This window comes from Trachurus trachurus (assembly GCF_905171665.1).
Source record: "Trachurus trachurus genome assembly, chromosome: 4".
NCBI lineage: Eukaryota > Metazoa > Chordata > Actinopteri > Carangiformes > Carangidae > Trachurus > Trachurus trachurus.
In genome coordinates, this window is record NC_139898.1 from 17,209,733 (window position 1) to 17,234,058 (window position 24,326).

The following is a 24,326-nucleotide window of genomic DNA, read 5'->3' on the forward strand; positions in this document are numbered from 1 at the left end:
TGACAATTCAGGTATTACATTTAGTAAAACATACAAAACAAAGAACAATACAATGCCAGGGGGTCGCAGTATTCAAAATAGCCTAGTATACAAAACATTGCTATTAATCCAATAAAATATATAAAATGCATAACTCAGTGGTTTTAATAGCTTTTTTGTTTGATGAATATTGAATAGTTGTTAAGTATTGTTTGAGTTCCTTCTCAAAAATTAAAAACAATGGATTGTGATTAGCGAATTTGGATTTAGTATTTTTGTTTATATTTTGTTTTTGTTTGCTGTGTGACGCGCGGTGTGACGACATTCTCGGGCGACGAAGCACCTGAAAAGCAGGAGCTGCCACTTTCAGTCAGCGCTGCCTGCACCATCTACCAACCAGAGCAGGAAGGAAGAGATGGCGACTGGTTTTAACTTCAGTGTTGTTGTGAACCTGGCGGTTCTGTTCGTGCTCGTCTCGGTCTGTGCCTCCGACCCGGCCGAGCAGGTGAAGACGGTGGAGTTCAACGTCAAACCGGGAGGAGTGGTGCACACCTTCACCGAGGCGATTGTAAGTGACTGAGTCAAAGTAGGCAACACATTTTACATTTTACACTGTTAGCTCACGTCTTTAACCACCTGCTCATTGACAGCGGCACTGGTGCTGCTCAGTCTGACTCGTCACCGTCCTTTTTAAGTTTTAATATAGGCTAATGCAAACCATGTTGCTGTTGTTGCTGTGCTCGCACCTATGGCTCGCACCAGTGTTCCTCATTAGTCAGCAAATCTAATTCTTACAACTGCAGCGAACATATTAGGAGTTGCACAGTGTTTAACAATTGAGTTTCTGTCATTCAGTTGTGGTAAATTTGATATATTGACCGTGAAAAAACGCATAAAAGGAAGAAACTACATTCACTGTGGTCGCAGTGTGATGACGACACAGCCCGTGAGAGGCTGACACGTCGCTGCCACAGCGGCTCCGCTGATTGGTTCACGGTTCAGATGAGTGAGAGCTGCTGTGTTTGATGCAGTCTATGGTGTGATGGGATGTTTGTGCTGAGACTGATTACTTTCATTTTTATTTTCTGAGTGTCAATTAATAATTAGTATTCACGTGCTGTGTAATTGATAATATATTTGTCCATATAGCCTAATCTAAATTAATTAGAAATCTCCATCTAATTAAGCAGACATTTTGACTTGACAAAGCAAACATTAATGGTGGCACTGGGTAGGGCTTCACAATATGGTGTAAGACACTATTATCATACTAAAAAAAAAATTGTACAGTCAGAGTTAATCAGACAGACACATGATCATCTCTCTCTGAACATTGACATTAAGGAGCTGTCAACCTGTGTGTGTGTGTGTGTGTGTGCGCGCGCAAGCCTTCTCACACTTGCAGAACTATGTTGTGTGTCTTATTTGGTAGCCTACATTTTTATAGGAGATTGAAGTTCACAGTGGGCCCCTCTGTGCACTCCGAGTGCTCTCAGTCTATTGTCACAGCTACATGGTCATTAGACCTGTTCAGGTGGTGGAGCAGGTCTATCACATACCCTACACACCTACACTCAGGTATAGGACAGTACGTCACACTCACATCCTCTGATTGTGTCAGCCGATAGCGACTGGATGACATGATGGCTGCCTGTCTCATAATTATAAAACAATTATCAGCAACATTTCCTATAGTAGTAGTACCATCCTTTATGCTGCAGCAGTGCAACCATTAGCCTACATGTTGCCTCTTTGCTGGTGGTTCTTTTCAGTATAACATAATTACCATGAATAATAATAATTGCCAAGATAAAAAACAAACTTACAAAGTTTTTACAACAGAAACTGAAATGTTGCCTAACAGCTGTCATTTTGCCGGCAGTGAGTAACATCTGTCTGTCTAAAACACCTGTGTCAGCCTGCCGTCAGAGGTTCTCATGGTGATTTTACCTGCTTAGTTTTTACCGAAAACTCAGGCTTACAACTTATCCTAACTTTGATCACAGAAAGTTACCCGTGTGTGTGTATTTGTAGGTCTATGTGAGTGTTTGTGTGTCTGGTTGTGCTTCACAGAGACTTAATACAAATGTATTGGGGGGGAAAAGGGGTCAGAGATATCAGAGGAGTTGCTGTTCACTGGGCTCAGCTGCCTCTGGCCTGAAGCTCAGAGGTTGCCAAGTGGAGAAAGAGGGTGATTTTCTGCCTCGGTGAGGGTCACATTATGATATATATAATTTCCCTGGGTCCTCTTAAAACTGTAGGAGTAGCGAATTGAAATTTGGTACAGAAGATGAATAATAATAAGAAAGAGGAGAATAAGAAGAAACACACAGGATACCAGTAGTGCCTTGGAGCAGAGCCCAATGCCACTGATTACTGGTAATAAGGATGTTTTGTGATACTGATAGGCAAATATATGCAAAATTAACCTAACATTGGAAGCAATGCCCTTCATACCCATTACACCAGACTAGACTAATTTACATCAGACTTTGTGGAAGTTTTCAAAGCTGCTTTCAAAAACAAAGCGAGGTTTTTATTTTATACCAAGTGCAGTAACCAAAAAGGAAAATTGAATCAATAGTTAATGTGCTCAAATTCAGAACGACCACTCCACTCTGTATACTTGTTGGTTATTGGCTGGTTGTTCCAGTGTCTCGCTGAACTTTCCACAGTTGTCTGTCTGTGGGTTTCCGCTGTCTCACTGTCTTCTGTCTCTTCATGTGATCCCAGACCGACTCCACGGCGCTGAGATCAAGGCTCTGCGGGGGTCAGACCATCTGTCACATGAATCCTTGTTCTTCTTGTCTCTGAAGATAATTCTTTATGACTCTGGCTGTGTTTGGGGTCATTGTCACTATGATGAATTTGATGCTAATCAGACGCTACCCTGATGGCACCAAGTGATGGATAAGAATCTAAATCTGATTGATTACCCAACCCTGTTTTAGCATTGATTCTTACTCACGATACCAGGGATGTGAAACTGGCACACATAAATTAAATTTGCACTGCGACTAACGACATATTTAATTATAAAGTAATCTGTTGAGTATTCTTAAATTATTCAATAAATAATTGAATCTACAACATCTGTTTGAAAAATAGCTTGAAAAATTCATTAACAAAATATTATTTTTCTGCCAAATGATTAATCAGCTAATCATTTCATTTCTAAACAAAATGCAGCCATGCAGAGTGACGGTGGTTATTTAAGTCGTTTTTAACAATCTACACTCACAAACACGCACACACTTGTGAGATTGAGCAGCAGGCTGTTCAGGTAAAGCTGTGTGGCACAAACCAGAGGTGAATGGAAACTACTACTGAATACCATGTCAAATGGATTGATATGTTAACAATGGATTTAATACGCAGGCTTAACCACTACCACCATGTTATGTTGCGCTCTTTTATTACAGGGGGACCATGAATGCTCATTCACTTACGCTTCACAAGGGGGAACCAATGAGGTGAGTCTATCTCACTGTCGGGCGATTAGTGACTCATCATATCATTGATTTTTAATCACGGCAGGTTTGAAGCATGAATGTTCCTTTGCTTTTGTGTCAAACAGCAATGGCTGATGAGTGTGGGGCTGAGTGACGATGACAGACTGTTTTCCTGCTCTGTGTGGAGGTGAGACACACACACACACACACACACACACACCACACAGAGAGAACGAGACTCTCCTTCAGTTCAGTGACCCTGATGTTCAGTGTCTTCATTGAGAAAACTGACCCATCTGTCTCTGTTTACACTGCGCTTAGCTCTTTGATTGTGATTAATTGTGACAGTCACAGGAGTAATACAAAGAGAAACAAACCAACAAAGTTTCCAACATCAAATGTATTCAAGTCTGCTTTAATAAGTTAATGAATATATGCAAATAACTTAGTTGATAACATTTTTTTTTACCTTTCTGTCAGGCCTCAGGGGAAATCCTACCTGTTTTTCACTCAGTTCAAAGCTGAGCTGAAGGGAACCAAAATTGAATATGCCAACGCATATGTAAGTATAAAGAAACACTGTTTTATGCAAATGTTTTTTATGGCCTCAGCTTGTCCTCATTCTCAACACACAGTTTGACCGAGCACACAGTTCGAGCTGAAAGCTTTAGTAGTTTGGATAAGTGGTGCATTCAGAATAGGAATTAAGGTAACCGCACACAACAGAGCTGCTGCATGATTCAGTTGAGTTTATGTTTTTGCCTCTTTCTGCTGACTCAAACTCAAACCTCCATTTTCAGTGCAGGTTCCTCTTAATACCAGTCTGACCCACTAACCACTGTGTAGTGTATCTTTAAAAAATGCATATCCCTAGTCCTCAGTGTTGTAATTTGTTGGAAGCCAAATTGCACCACATGCCTGCACAATATAGTTATTAATACTCCTGGTGTAACGCATGATGAACGCTCTCTTGTGTTTTTGCTCTTCAGCTTTTCTCCCACTGAGTGATTAGTTGGAGTGGAGCTTGTGTTAGACAGCAAAAAAAAAGAAAAGCTCACAGGACTTTTACCACCAAACAAAGACAAAGTGTGGTAAAGCGTTTTTCCTTGATATTACCCTGCAGTTTCTGGCGCCCTGTCAGAGTGGAGATTAAAGCTTCTTCAGAGCCCAAATGATTTTAGAGGGTAGAATTTAAAGTGTCTGCACAAATGTCAGAAAATCAAGGCAAGAATATTGTTGATGATCATTTTTTTGCATAGCCTGCAAGTAAAAATCCCCCCACCTATGCACCAGCAATACAGGAATACATTTACCACTAGAGTTAAGGGCTAAAACTCATGGCAGATTTTTTTAGCCGTGCAGTTTCTCAAGTAAAAACAGCTGTCACCATCTTATCTCGGTTTTTGAGACAGAAAAAATTGATTAACATATTACTCATTTTCCTGATGCTGATTCTGTCCTTAAAAACAAAACATGCATTTTAATTTCCTAACGCCCAAGCAGATCTCTGCTGATTTCTTATTTTATGTGTTCAACCAGGGATATTCAGTTTACGATCGTATAAATCAGAGAAAAGCAGCAAATGTTCCCATTTGAGAAGCTGAAGCCATGTTAACGTTCACACTTTTCCCTGATAAATGTCTAAAACAATTATTCCCTTATCAGAATAGTTTCATCTCTAGATTTAGATTTAATTGAATTTCTTTTTTTTTTTATCCAACCATATATTCGTGTTATCAAACTCACAACTTGCCAACAAAGTGTCTGCCTCTAAAAGTTTTTACTTTCCCAAATTATTCTGATTAAATTTTCTGCAGACGTCTGGCTCTGGGACACAACGTGTCACTTCACATCATCGTCTCGGAGACGGAGCAGTGCAGAATCTGGCTGACTGTAACGTCCTGAGCAGAAATGAATAAAATTCGCTGTCACTTGTACTTTGGACCTGTTTTTTTTTTTTTTTTTTGCTTTACCACAAGTCCCCTCCGCCTCTATACTCATGTCTCCATGGAAACCATGCGAGCGAGCGTCACCCGTCCTTGCCCCATTTAAGTGGTGCGAGCTGCACACCCCAGCCCAACACATCAGACACAACAGAACAACCAGAGTCAGGCAGGGTAACACCAAAACTTTTTTATTTGTCCTGGAAGTCAAACTCAGAATCGTTGTGTCTTTGCACATAATGTTTCATGGAAGGTTAATGTCTGAGCTCCGTCGCTTAGCGGAGGTCTGCCGTGTCTGATGTGGTCGTCGGTGAAGTGAAGCACACCTTGACACGCCTCCTTCCCCCAGCAAGGACAGTCCTGACATTCGGTCATTAGTGAGAGCACATGTTTCCTCCTCCCGCTCTGTCTCCATGCCCTGCAAGAAGAAGACAAAACACACAGAAAATAACCTCACCAAATGATGGGACAGGAATAACCTCGCATACACAAACGGAGACACCTGCCACCCCCACGCAGCATCTCCTTGACCTTGTCGTCACATCCTCCCAACTTTTCCTGGCCCGTCTGCTGTGAAAAAAACAACAACTAATATATAAAGAATTGTCATCTGCTGTGCCGTCTCTCATCCTGTTTATTTTTCTCTCTCCTTGTTCCTTTTTCCTCCCATCCTCCTCTTTATCTCTCCTGCTTGTTTGTGTCGCCAGTCGCAGACAGGACAGAGTGATGTGCCTTTGAAGCCGGAGGAATTTACCGTAGGAGACTCAACAGGTGAGAAATTGATTGTATTTCCAAGTGTTCAATCAGCTTTCTCTGCTTGTCAGGTCAATCTGTCACCCCCCCCCCCCCCCCCTCTCTGCCTCCCTCTGTCTCTCTGCCTCCCTCTGTCTCTCGTCACGTTGCGAGTTCCCTGCTGGTTCCCTCTAAAGCATATGCTCCAGCTGCGAGTGGGTTGCCATTTGTCCCCGTAGCGTTATTTGTTGTTATTCAGTTTCGACAGAAAATCCCCACGGTGGCTTCGGTTCCAGACTGTGATTAGCAGCAAGTCACACCGAAACAGCAATTGACTGTAACTTCCATTTTCAGCAGATTAGACTCTACGGTGCAGAGGGCTCACATACTCAAAACCTCTCCAACTACGGCACTTCATAAAGATAATCCCACCTCTGGAAAACAATACCAGTCATAATTCCTAGGGATAGACTCCTTAACATTTGTGCAATGGATACGTTGAAAAAAAAAAAAAAAAGATGCGATAGAAGTAACACCAGGGAACAAACTGTTATTAGGAGGTTGCAGATTGTCCACAAGGGGGAGCTGTTTAGTCATGTACAGACTGGTTTTCCCACACACAAACCAGCACCACCAATCGGAAAGAAAAAACTTGTGCGTTTTAGAGCCGACAGATTGAGTTCGCCACCTACAGGCAAAGAAAGTCAGAGCTGTTGAGTATGTGTTACGACAAAAGATTTTAGATCCAACACCACGTCAAGCTAATTGTTGAATTTAAGGAGTTGGTAGCTGTTTTGCTGTTTTGCCTTGCTCCTAGCCGTGACCTAACCACGATTGATGCCGATCTTTTTTTTACATCACTCTTGGAGGGCATCGTATGATGCCGGTACTAAAGGGTTATCACATTGCCCTGGTACAGTGCTCTGTTTTATCAAGACTGGTTGTCTGAGATTGAAGGTTTTCTGAAAAGAGGTGCTGTGTTTCCTGAGCTGCATCAGTGTGTGACAGTGGGGCAGTGTGTCTCTGCTTCCACTAACCATGAAGGTGACAAAACGGGAGCAATGGGTGCAGGTACAGATGCTCTTGCCAACCGTTCACAGTTTGTCAACAGAGCAGCTGCAGGAAATGAAATATGGGGTTGTTAGGCAGGTGTCGTATCTGCTCGGAAAGAAAGCAATTAAGTGCTTCTCCAAAAATACTGAACTATTCCTTGAGCATTTCCTAGACCAGTGTTGTTGTGCTACTGGAATAACCATCCATCCACAGACAATACCCAGTTCCTCTACTTAACAACAGATGTATATAAGATAATACAGAACTAAGAATAACATAGTCGACCTGTGCTGCTAATTTCTTTCTCTCTCTATCACACACACCTGTTTCTCTTTCTTTGGACAAACAGTCCAGAGTAATAGAAAATTCACCGTGAGCAGAATAAAACCCTCAGGTCCTCTTTAATCTGCTGGTACTTTTCTTGCCAACAGGCAGTGCAGGTTGGACTGAACCGCTACCTCTGCAGCTTCCAAAGCTTCTGCAGTCAGACAATGCTGTTTGGGCTCAGCTGCTTTGCATCACTGTCAATGTTTCTATCTATTCTTGTTAATCTACTGTCTGTGACAGCAATTAACTCTGCCTTCTGACTTCTAGTGACCCACAACGATGGAAAGTTCAGCGCTCAGCTCTCCAAACTGACCGCCATCGGACGGACACGACACGACGAGCTGTAATTGATCAGAAGTCGGACTCGGCTTCGGGGTCATGTTGTGACCAATCAGAGCAACTTGTTGAGCCGAGTCGGCCCACGTGTTCCAGCTCAGTAGCCAATGAAGGATGGATGTCCGAGACTTTTCCCTGAGTGACAACCACAATTTGAAGTAGGATGATACTGATATCACAGCACAGAGTCAGTACCTTAATAACCTGGTATTTTCTTACCACAATGGATTTATGTTTCTTGGGACAAAAAGAATAAAACTGCAGGGTGTTGGCTGACTGTTATGTTGGGTTTTTAAAAAAAAACATATTATCTTAGTTTAATTCCTGCCATAAGATAAAGCGCTTCCATAGTTATTTCTTAGTTTCTGAGGCTCAAAGATTTACAGAGAATAAATCTGCCCTGATCAAAAGGAGTCATATGTGAATGCATAGGGGATTGGTCTCTGGGGGTTTTACAGTATAGATAACATATTTAGAGTAGGGGGGGATTTAGCCATCTTGTGTAATCCTGAGAGGAAAGTGAGTAATCCCCAATATCGTCATCGCACAAACATAAACAATTACATTTTTTCCTCAGTCTCATTCTGTTGTGAGCTGCTGTCAAGAAGTCGCCATCTTTCTCTGTTTCTCTTCATCTCTTCCACATAAGTCACAGCACTCATCTGATCCTCCCAAATCACAAATCGGTATTATTTGTGATAAGATTTTGTGGTGTTCTTGTTTTTGGCCCGAAGCAACACTTGTAATTGAGCAGATTGCTGCATCATCATATGGTGCTAGGAGAGTAATAATAAACAGAAATACCCTTAAGATCATGTTTTTGAACACACTGTATCGTATACTTGGTCAAATCTCAAAAAATAGCGATGGAAATTAGTTGTAAAAAAGAAGGAATAGTCCTGAAAAATCATATATTTTATGTGCACACAAGATAGCAAACTGAACACAGCTCATACACATCATAAAGTCTTATTGATCATCACATCAGATCAAAGACTCCGATTGCACAAGCAGAGAAACCAGTCCCTCTGTTGATCACATGTACTCATTTTATGTTTTCATCCTTAGACCTTTATGAAGAGTAATATGTACATTTCACAGAAAATCTGAGGACTCCAAATTGATTATCAATACAGTGATCATCAGCAGTGTGTCTGAATTCCTGCTGCTTGCACATTATATGAAATGTATTTTTGACACAAGGGCAAACATGAATTAGTTTAATTTAATTTAAAACATCAAAACTCCCATATAAACACAAAACTCCCTTATTTCTCATATCGTTTTTGTTTTCCAATTTTAGGCTATTTGAGTGAACTTTCTGTGGCACGGTGTAAAATGTAAAACCAAAAAGCTAAAAGGGTGCGTGCCACAGACGTGCCTCTTGAACCCTTTTGCTTTCATCCCTCACAATCACATGTGGATCAGGGAGGATATTGTGCATGTTTCAGAAGTGCATCATCATTATAGGTCTCTCTCCTCTCCCTGCTCTTATGTAGCGAGTAGGATTGCCTTTATCTTCCCCACACTGATCCAACCCGCTTAGATCCACACGAGGTGTCCAGAGGATGAGTTCTGGGGATTGATTTCAGATTTGAGGATTGTGCTGATTTGATTCTGCGCTCGGATTAGTTTGTGTGATTCGTACCTTGTTTGGTCTTGGTTTGATTTCTCTCATCTGTCTAGAGGTGATCCTCTGGAGTTGGGGGGGAAATGCTCATCAGGGATGTTTGTGTGTCCCTTTTGTCACCATCAAGGGTCCCTCTGGGATAGCAACAGGAAATAACCACGTCTAGATCCTGACCCGGAGTGGAAAGAAAAAAGATGTTACTTATTTTGTACATGTTTTCTTTTTTTTCTTTTTTTTTTCTACTTCTTGATTGTTTCGATTCATGACGAAACGTGATGGATGTTTCAATAAAGACATGTTGTCACTGTTCTGGAGATAAGTCAGTGTTTTCTGTCTTGTTATGTCAGTCATAATCTGATTGAACCACCCACATGTTCGTTAAAGGGTAAACATGAAAAGAGGAGAAATCTGAGTGCCAGCAAAAAGGCATTAAATATTCTGAGCACTGACAGAGACAGGCCAGAGTGAACATGGCGAAGAGCATTTTTCTGCCCCCATCAAAATAATCTGTCCAAAGTAAGAGCAGTATTAGTACAAGCACTAATGTATTCCTCAGTTTGTGTACAGAATAAAGCCAGGTTGCCTTCCTTTGATACTTAACATTTAAAGAAGCATCCTGATACATTCACTTGAAAACGTATTCTGTGAGCGTACTCAATTAACATATATTGTCCTCGGATAAATGTTTGCATGAGATAAAGCGCTTCCATTGTTTCTTCTTAATTTCTAGGGAGGGAGGCTTTTCAGGGAGGATCTACTAAATCCAGAGGCACATATGGGAGTGTATAGAGCGGTGATCTTTGAGGGCTTATGGAGATACAGAATCAGGAGGGATTTATTCATCTTATGTTAAGCCGAGAGAAAATCAGTATTCTTGATTGTCCTCAAATTGGCATCAATGGTTTGAAATTTGTGATACAACTACATGCAACTTGACGGTGTTTCCATGATGTCAAATGTAGCCGTGACTGAGTCTACGAAACTATGAATTTTATGTCATGAAAATCTGTTTCAGCAAGATAACAACGAGATGAGTTCAGAAACTCCCACAGACTCTCCTGTTTGTAATTAAAGCATCTCATGGCAAAGCTGTGACTATTTCAAACTCTCACTTCCTTTTTCGTGGCCTTGTGGAGGAGAAAAAAAAACATTCACATTTTGTTCTCAAGATGGTTGTTCCATTGAGTAATGAGCCTCTGTAGCATAATAGTTCTTTGTATAGTATCAGTTCGGTCTGCTCAGAGACTCGGAGCTGCCTCTGTGCTTTCATCCAAACACTAAACACACATCACTACTGTTAACCATCTGGTGTCAGTGGAGATGTTTGCTTTCACTTTTCCCCCCGCAGTATGACTGGTAGGAAAATATATAGGCTACACTTCATGCTGCAGGCTTTAGGCTACGATGCCGTGCATTAAACAAGCTTTGATCAGAAACTGTTTTTACAGTGCCTGTTGCTCAAGTGGTTCAACTAGCCTATTGGATGGATTTCAGTGAGACGTTATGACACTCATGGTTCCCAGAAGACGAGTCCCTGACTTTTCATATTGGATAAATGTTTGTAACTTTTGGTGTTTGACTATATGAAAAATAAAATAAAAAAGCTTTTGTGGCATTTCCTTTTCTGTCCATCATATTAAAGCAGAAGTAAGTGGAATGTGTGTGTCAATATAAGTCCTAAATAGTTATATCTTCCGACGGCAATCACTTAGTACATTGAGTGTTTGGTCTGAAACACGGGTCTGTCAGTCACTCTGCTCTGCTGTAAGCCGAGGAGAAAACTTTCCTTGTATCCTACAAGCTTTATCCAATGAGGAGAGAGAACGGCATGAAGGGCTGTGTGCGCAGCCAAGGGATGCGCGTGAATGTGGTGACGTAGGGACGAGGACCAATAGATCCAGGCAGAGCGATAGATATTGCTCTGGATCCATGACGAGGGCGGGGACTACTAACTCCATCGGCTGACAGAAAGTTAGCCAAAACGACCGGATCGCTTACTTCTGCTTTAATCATCATCATCATCAGGTAGCCACTTTGCTTTTGTTCATAAAATACCTGCTAAACTGACAAAAACTCCCATCAGGCTCAGCAGCACTTCCTGTTTATTGCCAATTACACAACAGTTAGTTACGACCAAGTAGTTTGATTGGATGAGAGTCATTACACGAGGCTTATAACAGCACAGGGACTTTTAACTACATGTAGCCTATCACTCCGCTTTACAGGTGTTCAGTTAACTGTTAACTAGCGTTAGCCTACACTGATGGTTGTTATCTAACTCAGACTGTACCATGTTTTGCAAAGATAAATATATTTTCAGAAATAACATTTGAATTAAATTGGATTGGATTATGTGTGATTGTCAGAGGAGGATGAAGGGAAGGACCGAAGCCTGGATACTTCAGCAAAACACCTGAGGTAACTTGTGGATGATGTTTATGTTGCCTGGCAACAGTCCAGTTGTGAACCTATTTGTGTTTGCTTTGCCCAATAAATTATGAAATAAACAACCTGTAGCTAGTCATAATAGGTTTTCTTATCACTGTTAGCTAACATGGTGCTCATTGTGTAAAAAGCAATATGACACTCCAGCCACTAGCATAGCTGTAGACCTTTACATATCCAGTACATTTTTAATAATTTACCTAATGTCAACAAATCCCATGAAAAGACCAGAGCTAATCATTTTTTGTTGTTGTTAGTTTCTTTTGTTGCTTGGTGCCTGATACAGATCATTTCCTCTGGCCACGGGCTTGTTGCTGTCCAAAAACTATTAAAAACACATCAGTGAGCCACACCATTGCATATTGCTTCCTTTCAAACATGAGCACTGTGATTAATTTCGAGTCAATAACCACATACACCGTCCTGCTGCCAGAAATTCGCAAGGGTATATTGAATGTGTATTAATCCATAGTTGAAAATAGCCCCAATGAAAATGGTAAGGCTCTAAATGGATTTGACGTCCAAACACGAGTAAGGAAAGTCAGAGAAGTAATGAAAAACAGACTAACACATTGTTGGTTTTGGTCTGTGGTCTTTTCATTTGATTTGTCTCCAGCCGGTAAGACGTAGTAATAACACTCACTTCATCCTTTAAGGAAGACATAAAAGTGCGCTGAAATGCTCTTCAGTAACATTTCCAAGAGAGGACAACATCATAGCAGCAAAATGAATGAGCCATCGATCTGCTGTGCTCTATTCATGTAGTCAATCTGACTGGCTCTGCAGTGGTGTTTTTTTTTTTCTCTCTGTCTCCTCGCTCTCTGTTACACACACACACCTGCCCCCTGTTTCTCTCTCTTTGCATCTCCTGACATTTGGATGGGAACAGATGGAGATTGTGGCCGGGGCGGTCAAGCCAGAGGCAGCAAAGGAGATGGGATTTTTGTAACACCAGGGGCCCCGGTGAAGGGTACAACGAATGGCCAGCTGCCCCCTGTCTCCCCTGACGTACACCCCCGATGCCGGGCCGGTGACCCAGTCAGCGCAGAACCGCTCGGCCTGTTCGCTTCTTATCAGGCTTTGCTAAGTTTCTCATAAAACGAGACCTTTTCTGTCTGCAGGTCTATCACAGATCTCTGGCCTCTCTGCCCCCTGCGTGTGGCTTTCTCTCCTCTGAGCCAGAGGAACCCGCTGAGCTGTGAGTTCTCGTTATACCGTCAAGAGCCCCGACAGCAATTATCTGACCCAGACGTTGCTGATACATGTGAGTGGAAGTGTCTGGCTGCATAGGACGAAGTGCACAAAAGCAATCAGTTCTTACTTTGTCTTGTCGTCTTGGAATAATTACAATTTGCCTCATATTTCTATCTAATTAGGCCTTCTCCTTTGCCCTTTAACTGTGCAATCTGTGGGAATCTGAGAGCTGGAGTGCAAAATGAGCATCTGCATAGAGGCTCTTGTTACCACAGCAGTAACCCAAACAGATGTTACGATGCCCTGTGTATGTTCAGCTTACGCACTCGAGAGGTTTGTCTAGAAGGGGAGAGGGAAAAGGACGTCAGCAGAGCCAAGCTGCTCCTCCTGACATACTCACCCCAAGTTGCATTTACGTCCTGTCACCTTGGAAACTTGGTCTCAGCTCAACTTGGCGAGCCTTAAATCACTCTCCACTCTTGCTGACTCGCGGCTGGTGCTGTGAATATGGCTCTGTTCGATCGGCCTCCTCCCTCCTGCTGCATTGTCTCACACTGTGGTCGAGAGCAGCCTTCTTTTCTCTGGGTACGGAGGAGCTTTGCGGGGCTCCTTCACTTTCTTTGTGTGTTCTGAGAGTCTGTGGTGGGGGTACGGCGGGGGCTTGCGACCTCTGCGGCCTTTTGCCGTCGGTGGCTTAGCTGTGGCTGCAGAGGTGGCACACACTTGTGAGGACGAAGGAACAGGTGCTTCAGAGGATTCTCCTGTCTCTCTCTCAGGGTTGGACACAGTTTGAGTTTCTGAGTCGGTGGGTGGGCGGCTGGCAGACGGAGGCTGGATCGATGACGGAGAGTGCGAGCCAGCAGATGGGTGGTCACTTTGTGAGGTCTGATAAGACCCGACTTTGGTCTCTATGATGACAGACGGGCTCAGGGCGGGGGGTGCTTGAGATTTCAGGGGCAGAGGAGAGGAAGGGGAGATGGGGCTGACGCTGACGGGTGAGGAGGGAGCAGGGGAGTAAGGCTGAGAACCAGGACTGTTGGGGGGATGGAGGTTTACTGTCAGAGGGGAGAGGCCGGGAGTGGGAGGCCGAACGGGAAGGCTTCTTTGGGGAGGCAACGTGAGTTCATTGGAGGTGAGGTTTTGAAGTTGAGGTGGACAAGATGTAGGGAGGTCATTGCATGGCAGTGGTCCACCTTGTCCGGGAGGAGACCCTAGACTGCAGGTGAACCGGAGAACTCGACTCCTCTCTGATGAAACCCCAGGGGACACGGGGCACAACTGCACACTGAGTGGCGATTGGCTCCTGCCATGGAAATCTCTTCTGAGGGTGCCAGACGAGCCTGTGGTGCCTGGCTGGTCTCCAGGCTGTGAAGGCCTCTGATGGGTGCCGCCTACGGTCGCTTCACTGGGACTTGAACCTGAGCTGGAGATTCTGTTGCTGGGAGGTTTGGCACTGTCGCCTCCTCTGGCCCCCTGCTGCTCCTCCTCCTCATTCAGATCAATGGACGCAGTGAGATGGTCAATCTGGTGCACAACCTAGAAAACATACAAACAACCATGGATAAATAAAGACAGCATGATGACGAATAAAATCCTGGAAAACACTTGAAGATCAGTTTACTCCTTGTGAGGAGAACCACTCATTCTTCAGATTTCCAATCAGACCTGCTTCACAAGCTGGAGATGTGGAGTGTGTGATGAGAGTGTTTACCAGGCAGAGAGGCTGCAATCATTGAGTTGCATTATGGGAAATGTGGCATTCAGCATTTCTGGAGCTTGACCTTATAGGGCCTAACTAAATGCTGGGAGATTTTAATGCTGCTGCTTTGAGCATTTTGTTTCTAATCTGCCATTTTTAGGGTTTCCCAACAAGTTCAAAATCACTGGAATAACCATTGAAGATATGGCTGAGATTTGAGAATATTTCCATCAGGTGATTTATTCCTAAATCAATAAATTGTGAGAAGATAATGAAAAATGTCAGCCATATATTCTCAGAGCCTTCCTCGGATGTCTTGCTTTGTCTAACGAGCAGTTTAATTTGAAAGATGTCCAAATGCTCAACAGATAAAGGACAACAGATCCTCACATGCGAGAAGCTGCATCCAGAGAGTATTTGGCATTTTTACATGATAAATGACTCACATTTCTGTTGGTTGATTTTCAGTTGATTCTTAAACACTGTATTATTAATACAAAGAGTTTTCTTCCAGTGGGAGACATGAAGGAGCCAGCGTTGTAGCCTCTAGTTAGGAATGAATATCTAAAATGTTCAAGTTTTGAGTAATTCATTTTTCTGCATCAGGCAAAATTCATAATTTAAAGCATTTTTAGCAGTGAACTCTCTCCGTATGTACAGCTCTAATCTGTAAGTGTGTCACACCAGTTTGTACTACTTAGTGTAAAAATGTTTACCTCAGCCTAGAAAGGATGAGATTACCATTACGGGAAGTGTGTGAGCTAAAATTAGGTGGGTTTTCCTTCTAATACCTCTCGCTGGGCGACTGAGAAGCACACTGGATAATATATCACACAGGCATATATGACTGCATGCATTTATTCAAATGAGTGCAGAGTGTGAAGTGTGCGCACAACACACATACAGTGGCACATTCTTACCACAAAAGACACAGTCAGGTTGCTACGCACACGTGCACACAGACACACATACACACATACACACATACACACATACAGACACGTGGAAAATGGACAGATTGGAGAAAATTACACTGGGGAAAATGTTTGACCTATCTCTCCACCTGCTCTATGTGCACAGATAAATCCTCAGCCCCTGCAAGAACAGATGAATTATTGTTTTGTTCTCTATGTTCAACAACATCCTTGCCGATGTCAAAAGATGACCTGGTTTGTCTTTTTATATATATATATATTTTATGATGTAGCTTTTTGGGTGAGGCATTTCATATTACTTTGAAGTACAGCCGGGTATACGCGCATCAAGTGACTCTGGGCAGGTGCTGCTTGTTAATGTCAGGAATCAGGAGATAAAAGAGCAGAGGACCCTGGTTTTCATGTGCTGCTCCCAAGAGTGTTTATTAAAAAAAACGCTTTTTGACCCCTCAGGTCTTCACATATTGTACCGATGAGTGCTGAGGGATGTTTTTTTTTCATATCACGCTCAGTCATTTAAGTTTCTTTTAACTCTTTCCATTCAGCCCTTCTGTTTTTTTCCCCTTAAAGTGCTCAGTCATGAAGCAGTTTTTTTTTTTTTAGATCTGCCAAAATGCATCAGCTGTCACCGCTGATGGCAGCAACACAGACTGACACATGAGCAGGTTCAGTAAAAGGAACTGTAAAATGGCAAACTGAGGAAAAACAAGGTGCACGCATGCACCGGCAGGAAGCAGGCACATTCATAGCTACACTGCATACGTTAAGGCTGTTGATCTGACAAGTAGGCTACTGTAACGCTGCATGGCTGGGAAAATGAGGAAGCTGCATGGGAACAGGTGTGTCAGTGGGCAGGGGAAAGTGAGCGGAGGCCGGTGAGCAGGTGGATGTGGCAGTTGGGTCACTGGGACAGGGAGGAAAGTCTGAGGACATCTGGTGGGCGGATGGAGAGTGGCAGTAAATGGAGGCCAAAGTAAACAGGTCAGAGACAGGAATCCTGGAGGACAGGAGGGGACGCAGGTCCAGGAGAGCGAACGGCAGCCCAGAGACTAATCATGACGTTATGAGAAGACGACTATGTGCAATCTCTTGCTGTGTGTGTGTGATAGAGAGCTTGTAAGTGCTCCTGTAATATTTGTATTGCCTGTCTAAAATGCTTTAAAGGCTCACTCCAATTTCTTTTTATAACCATGATTGATTATTAAATAAAAACTGAGGGTTGCTGCTCATGCAACAGAATGATAAAACAGGGCTTTGAAATAAATATGCGACCAAAGTCTTGTCTGGTGCCTTATCTTCCTTTGATCTGTCATCACTGTTGTGAAAATTTGGGAATTTCTATCACAGTGGCTGCTCTCTCTCTCTCCTCCCCCTCCTCCCACCCCGCTTATTGTGTAGCCTATGTGCTCTTTCATCAGCGTTTTATTAATACTGTCACACAAAAAACCTCACAGGCAGGATGACGAGGTTAGTGCCGCAGGTTTTTGCCACAACCCCCTGTGCATGCAGATCAAATGCCAAGAGGCGAGATTTTCGTGTCACTTTTGCTGGATGAGGAACGCGAGGCAGAGATACTCAGACTTAAATGGATTATAAAAAGCATCGGACGCTATCCAGCTGTGCCTGGAGCAGCATCTGTCCACAAGGCGGGAGAGTGGAGGGGGGAGATGAGAGGGGATGTTAGAGGAGCGAAGACAGAGTGAGAGATGCAGAGATGAAGGCTTTGCCTAATGTCACACAGCATCGTCTCAAAGATCTCTGGATGCATCAGCCAAATGGGGCATAACTATTGTCTGATTCACCTCCATGACAATGTGGGCCTCGACTTGAGCATGAGTGTAATGTAAATTCGGAGAGGGATGACAGAGAAGAGTTGGAGAAATAGTTTGCAGACTGTGGTGGATTCACACAGAGCTGCCGCAGACTTTTTTAATGCATGTTAAATTCTGCTGAGGATGTGCATTTGCAGCCTGCATTGTTATCTGTAAGAGTACAAGCCCTCCAGGTTTTTTTCAGCATGAGGACGAACATTTCCTGCAAGAGGAAAATGTCTGAATGAATGTGAGAGGACATATTAACTTCTCTGGCTTTATTAGGTGCTGATTTGTTTTTGTTTTCCCCCATCAGTCCTGGGGAAGACGTGCTGATTTTGAGACACTTTAGCTTCTTTCTTGTCGTATCTGTCTCATTGTTTTTCATGAGCTCAGCAGAATCAACAAATAATGTTCAGCCTTACCTCTTTCATTTCCTGATGAACATCTCTCAGTGCCGTGAGCACCTGCTCCAGATTGCTCATCACCCGTTTGATCTGGTTTCGGACCGCCTTCCTGTTGCAGCCTCCCTCTTTCCTCTGTGACTCCTCCTCGCTGGTTGGTCTGTGCTCTGACGCGGGTCTGTGCTGGACCCACGTCTGGTTCTGGCCCAGGACTGCAATGCGCTCCGAGCTCGGTCTGGGTTTCCTGGGGCCTCGTAGAGTGGCGGTGCAGCCCGGGTCTCTCTGAGGAACTTCAGTGGAGAAGATGACTCTACTGAGGGGCCCGTTGAAACCATCCACAGCTGGTTCCCTCAGCACCGTCAGGTCTCTCTGGCTCTGGGAGTTCCTGCTCTGCTGCTGGATGTAGCTGAAGCCGGAGCTGAAGCCGCGCTGCCTCTCCGATAGTCCCTGAGTGTCTGGGCTTAGCCAGCTGCATGAATGGAGGTCTCTCTGGCGGTAGGTGGTCTGGCTGGCGTAGTCCCACACCTTCCCCTTCCTGTCCTCCATGCTCACCACAACAGGCGCCTTACAGTTCGACTCCTCAGCCAGCAGTGCTGGAGCAGGAACGTGAGGCGGTCCCACCAGTGGGCCATATTTCCTCGCTGAGGCACTAGTTCTGTCTTTCTGTGAGTGGAGGAGGCTCAGGTGGCTGCTGCTGCTGCTGCTGCTGTTCCTAACAAAAGTCTGATTGTCCTGGGCAGAGCTGGAGCTGTTCACCAGAGCCTGTGGCCCGTCTCCCAGGTTGATCGGTGCGCCCGAGTCCTGGTCCAACTCTGGAGACTGGTTCCACCTCACGGGACTGTCCTCTCGTCTCTTCCCCAGACTCCCTGGCAGGATGTGGGGTCCCCTCAGCATCACCGGCAGCATCCTCGCCACCCCCATGCCATTGCACCGAAGGTCGCCTTTCTTGGAACGGTCCTTGCCCGGGATGGAGAAGAACCCGATCCCTTTGGCTCGCTCCAGCGGGGTCAGGTTGTTGCGGCCCTCGGAGTTGGGTTTGTACGGTCCATTGAGCCCCAGGTCGCTGCTGTGATGGGACTTCAGACTATTGCGCAGCCACGGGATGAAGTGAGGGGCGTGGGGCTTGAAGCCTTTCTGCTCCCCAGGTGCCGGAGCCTGGCTGTCAGAGAACATGGTGATGGATGATGTCCAGCAGCCTCACGGAGAGAGGGAGAAGAAGACGTAGAAGAAGAAGAACAACAACAGGAGGACTCCTGAGACACAGAGAGCTTCCTCCTCCTTTTCCATGAATCCCCCCTGCCTTTGCCATTAACATAGACTCTATCTACCCTGTCTGTACTCCCCTTCCTCCTCTCCTCTCCGTCTGCTACTCTTTCTCCAAAACTTTTATCGTCTTCTCCCTCCTCAGCTCAGATCCCACCTTCCCACTCCCCTTTTTCCTGCTGTCTGTGATTTTTTATCGCCCCTGCCCTTCTCCCTCTTCTTTCCTCTCAGTTGCTTCTCCTCCCACGATCCTCTCGGTCGTAGTGCTCCTGAGCCCCTCACCCCCTCACTGGGCCGGCCTTGGAGATGCCGAGGGCCCCGCTCGCTCTCTCTCTCTCCTCCGTCTTCTCTCTCTGCCTGCCTGCGTCTCACTGGCTCAGTAGCAGTGGAGGCTTCCTGTCTCTACATCTCTCTCTCTCTCCCTCTCTCTCTTCCTGTCTCTCTCTCCCCCCCGCACTGCACTGCGCTGCCTCCTATCCTCGCTCTTTCTTCCTCCCACTCCCTCTACTGCTCTAACTCCCTTTCTCTATTTCCCTTTCCTCTCTCCCCATCTCCCTCTCTTCTCCCTGTTACTCTCTGCTCTCATCTGAGAATCCGTTATCGTCCTCTGTCTTTGTAACTCTCTCCTCTTTTTCTCTCCTCTCTGTCACTCTCTTTCTACCCTCCTATTCCCACCTCCCATTTGCCAGAGAGCAGCTAAACTTCAATCAAGACGCCAGTGTTATTAATCCCCGGTTAGCCAATGTATACCCACGTGATTCCCTCTGCCACTGTTTTCATCTGATTACTCCTTCCCCGGCTCAGCCCTTCACAATTAAATGCTGCTTAGGATACCAGAGGGGGTTTAAAGGAGTAGGGGAGGATGGCAGCAGGAATAGTAGGGGTGGGGGCGGAGGGGTACATAATTGCGACCTACAAGATCAGAGATCAGCAGCAGTTTGACAGAAACTATAAGCTTGCCCGGCTACAAACAACAGCCTGCCCGTGGCACGGCTCTCCCCAGCTTATTGTAACTGTCAGCAAATAGTGTCACGTTACATCCCAGTTGTTTTCTTGTTTTATTTTCTGCTGCATATCCAACTTCCATTTGTTCCAATTACGCCAAGACAGCTGCTATTTTCGGGGGGCTTCTCATTCAAATTCCAATTCTTGGCTGTCTGGATTAGATTTCTTGTGTCTGACAAGCCCAAAGATGCCTCCTAGGTGCCTTTTCACTCAGCTGCGGCTGCATGGATGAGTCCCTCCCTCTCTGGCAGCATCCGAAATGAAAAGGCGGCAGCAGAGCCACACAAAAGCCCTGACAGTTTGCTGTCACTCAGCAGTGAGACACTCAAGGCATCTGTCTTGCTGTTTAGTCAGCACGGCAATCTATTCCTCTGGTAGTGCCCTGTTGAAATATGACTTCATTCACTGACATATTCTACTACACAGGTAGGTAGGGGGAGAGAAAACACACAGGCTAAGAAGAATCCTGCCAACAGGTTGACACACTGCTGTCAGCCTGTAATGACCATTAGTCAGTAAATAAATGAAGAGCAGTCACAGAGCAGCCACTGTTAATCCTCATGAGCGTCTTGTTCCTCAAATACTGGTGCACATACCCAAGATCTGTACACACCATATATAGTATATATATATATATATGTGTCTGCATGTTAATGTTTAAAAGGTTTTGCATCATGACAGTGAATTTCACTTTGAAATAATGGTTGATCGTTTGAGTTCACTTTAAGTGAAGTTTACTTCAAGAGCTCAGGCTCATGCAAAAGTAATTCAAAGTGCCTCACAGAGCGCTAAAAGATATAAGATTAAAGTACAGACCCACATAAGCATGCACACACACATGGTGATGTAAATCTGATGACGGTGATGATGACTGACCATTGAAAACCATGTACCGCTATGTGTGTGTGTGTGTGTGTGTGTGTGTGTGTGTGTGTGTGTGTGTGTGTGTGTGTGTGTGTGTCAAAGACCTTGACTTCATGCCTCTTAAAAGTCACACTTTTCCTCCAATCAGCCACCCACTCTGTGAGCTCCATAAATAACATGGCAGCGAGACGCACAATCATTGCTCATTTCGAAGTCATTGTGGAGTAATACATAGCTGTCACAGCTGTCCATTTAAGGCAGGCAAGGGGCAGCCTTTTGAGTCCTGTTGCCTTCACTCCATCCGTTATATTACACATTGTCCTGAATATGTGTGTGAGTGATTGAAGGACAAAAACGGTCAGAGAGGGAGGACATGATCCTTATCTCCCTGTTTTCCTTACTCACAACCTCTTCTGCTTTTCAAACAGGAAGCCTTTTTGTCATGCAGGCTTCAATATAGGTGCAACTGTCAGGCGCAGGGCGAAGACAGATCGAGCATATGGCTTCATTATAACCCTGTCCGCTGCCTCCTGTAGTGCTCCCTCTCTTGTTTTGAACAGTGTAACAGGCCGACTGCCCATTGAGAGGCAGCAGAGCATGTAGGCCAGGGACACTTCAGATGCATGCATGTGTGTTTGCTGAACTCTGCTGCCGCTGCAGATACAGTTTCCTGGTTAAATTTCTTCAAGGAGACACAGAGAGAGGCAGAGAGGGAGTTGAGAGATCACGCCACTGAACACCTTACATAACGTGGTTGAAAAGATAGATGTGAAAGCAACACTTTGAAAGGCAAAAGGGCCTCGTGTCTGTCAAAATTTGCCACACAAAATGGCTTTTAAGTCACTCTGTGAACGCCTCCGGGCACTTTGGGAACTTTCTGTGGCCACCTGGACAGCAAAAATGTGGCGTAGTATGGAGGCCATTGTGTGTAGTGTTCATTGTATTTGACACTGTACATACAAAAAAAAAAGAAGTGAAAACGAGAACTTTCCTGAGGAGACAATGTTCTTTTATTATGGTGTAAAAAATGGAAGTGAGCAGATGCTGTCTTCCCTAAAGTGTCCAGTGTCACGCTGGTGATAATCCTTAGGGCTTTGCCAGGGACTTCTCTCTCTTTCTCTCTCTCTGTGTGAGTGTGTTTGAGTGTGTGCCTGTGTCTACGTGTAACGCCGTCTTTCCCAGCCTCTCATGTATATTTTTGTGTTGTTTGCTTTTTGGATTCCCCTCCGCCGTGCTTTTCATCCTTGAACAACACGTCAGTCAGGTGCTCTCTGAGGACTAGAGTGAGTGAGGAGAAGAGAAAGAGAGAGACGTGGGGACATGAGAAAGAGTAAAAGAGAGAAAGAGGGAAAAGGGGAGGAAGACAGAGAGGAAGAGGAGGTGGTGCGGGGGGTGGGGGAGTTTTGAAAGACTTCTAACTTCGAAGCTGACTGTCATAGCTGTGCTTGCCAGAGGGGAGAGCACCTTTAAGCATACTGGATGAGTAACGATGTACAGGGACTACAAAAGCAAAGCAATACATAATAAGCAGCGCTCACTCTGCTCTGCCAGCTAACCTACATGAGATTGGTGATGGGAGAGAAACAAAAATTTTTTTTGGAAGTGCTCAAAAGGTCAGCAAAGGCCTCGCGTGAGAGCCTCTTGTGCTTTGCCGCTCTGCACGCGCCGCAGTAAGATTCAGAAAGCGTGGACATCCCTGTTAGACTGGGATGTCAGGCCTCGACTCATGGATTTCCATAGAGATGAGCAACAAAAAAAGCGACAATGTGGGGGTCTAAATCAAAAACGTGACAAAGTGTTTTACATACTCTCTGTGTAAGCTCATTTACATTCAGACAATAATTCACTTGTCTCTGCTTCAGGTAGATCTGCTGCCGAGGATATAAACCCATCGCACATTTATGCTGCAGCATAAATCAACAAACATATATTATTCTGCTGGATTTGTTTGAAAAGTATAATAAAGATATCATCGTGGAAACAGCTGCATCATTTTTTGCAGTTTCTTCTGTAGTGCCACTCATCCTTTGGCAGCAATCCCAGCCCTGTTTCACTCATTAGGCCTGAAAGGCATTTGTCACTGGCATCCACGGTAAAAGAAAATCTAGAAATATGACTGTGTGCTGTACAAGTGTGGAACGTTGCCTGCTGTTTCAACACAATGCCCTGTGGTTTGTTTTGCTGCACCACCCAGAACTCAAACATTAGGGTGTTTGTGCCCGTACTGACAGACAGCCAGACTTTGCAGTGTTATGCCAAAACTAACTGCCTGTATCCTTGCAGGGATGGACCGTGAAAAATTAGACTCGGTTTGTCCTTTTCTAGCAGCGTTGTGCATAAACACAGCCGAGCAGAGAGTCCTTTCTTTGTCATATTTGATCCTAGAGAAGAGAAAAAGTACAACAGCTCGGCTCAGCTGTTGAGCTCAGGTTAGAAGTCTAGTGTTACGAATCCTAACTCGGTAATCTGTGCATTTACACAAGTGGAAAGAGTAATGGGCCCCCGGCACGCTTCATCTTTTCAGCCCTGTGCTTCTTAGGATGCAGGACAGCTCCTTTGTAGTCTCTTCATTATGTGGAAATGATAATTATGCCCCAGTGGAAGCTAGCTTCACCAAAATATATTAGAGCCCTCATTCACATCCACTGATAATCAAGTCGTGACTGTCATGTTGAAATTTTAATTTTCTGAAAGTGTTTGAGCGAGACATACTCACACGCACATAGAGGAAAATATTCAAAAATAATAAAACTCAACTTTTGCCGCCTGCCCCTCCAAAAAGAAAAAACATTTACGACCTACAAAACTGCCCTAAAAAGGAAGACACGCACAAATGAATCATTCAACTTGATGTTGGTGTGTTCTGGCTTTATTTGACATCACAGATAAGTCAAATGAGAGGAGGAGGAAGCACACGGGAGAGAAAACAAAGACGAGACTGAGCTGAACTTGGATCTCAATTTAGTCAGACCTCTCTGAACCCGAGGGTGCATTTACTTAAAAAGAAAAAAAAAATGCATGTTGAGATAATGACCATTAGAGGATAATTGGGCACTTGGTGCTGCAGTAGCCTTTCAAGTGTGCTGCAGGGAGGATCTGCAGACGTGCTACTGGGCAAATTATCATTCCAAAGTCTGAGGAGCAGCACAAAGTCAATGACAGATTAAACTCAAACTAAATTAACACAGAGAGTTACTCCATATGGCTACACATGGAATTAAACTACAGCCAAGCTCAATGTTTGAGTTTCTAAA

General features: G+C 44.4%; 1 protein-coding gene across 1 annotated transcript; it reads left to right on the forward strand.

The window, feature by feature from the left end:
• Nucleotides 1-304: 304 nt before the first annotated feature.
• Nucleotides 305-9,764, forward strand: mydgf (myeloid-derived growth factor). Its single transcript, XM_083969492.1, has 6 exons — nt 305-547; nt 3,402-3,452; nt 3,557-3,618; nt 3,912-3,993; nt 6,082-6,145; nt 7,754-9,764. The coding sequence occupies exons 1-6, from the start codon at nt 395-397 to the stop codon at nt 7,831-7,833; spliced, it is 492 nt and encodes a 163-aa protein (XP_083825618.1). The 5' UTR covers nt 305-394; the 3' UTR covers nt 7,834-9,764.
• Nucleotides 9,765-24,326: the final 14,562 nt, after the last annotated feature.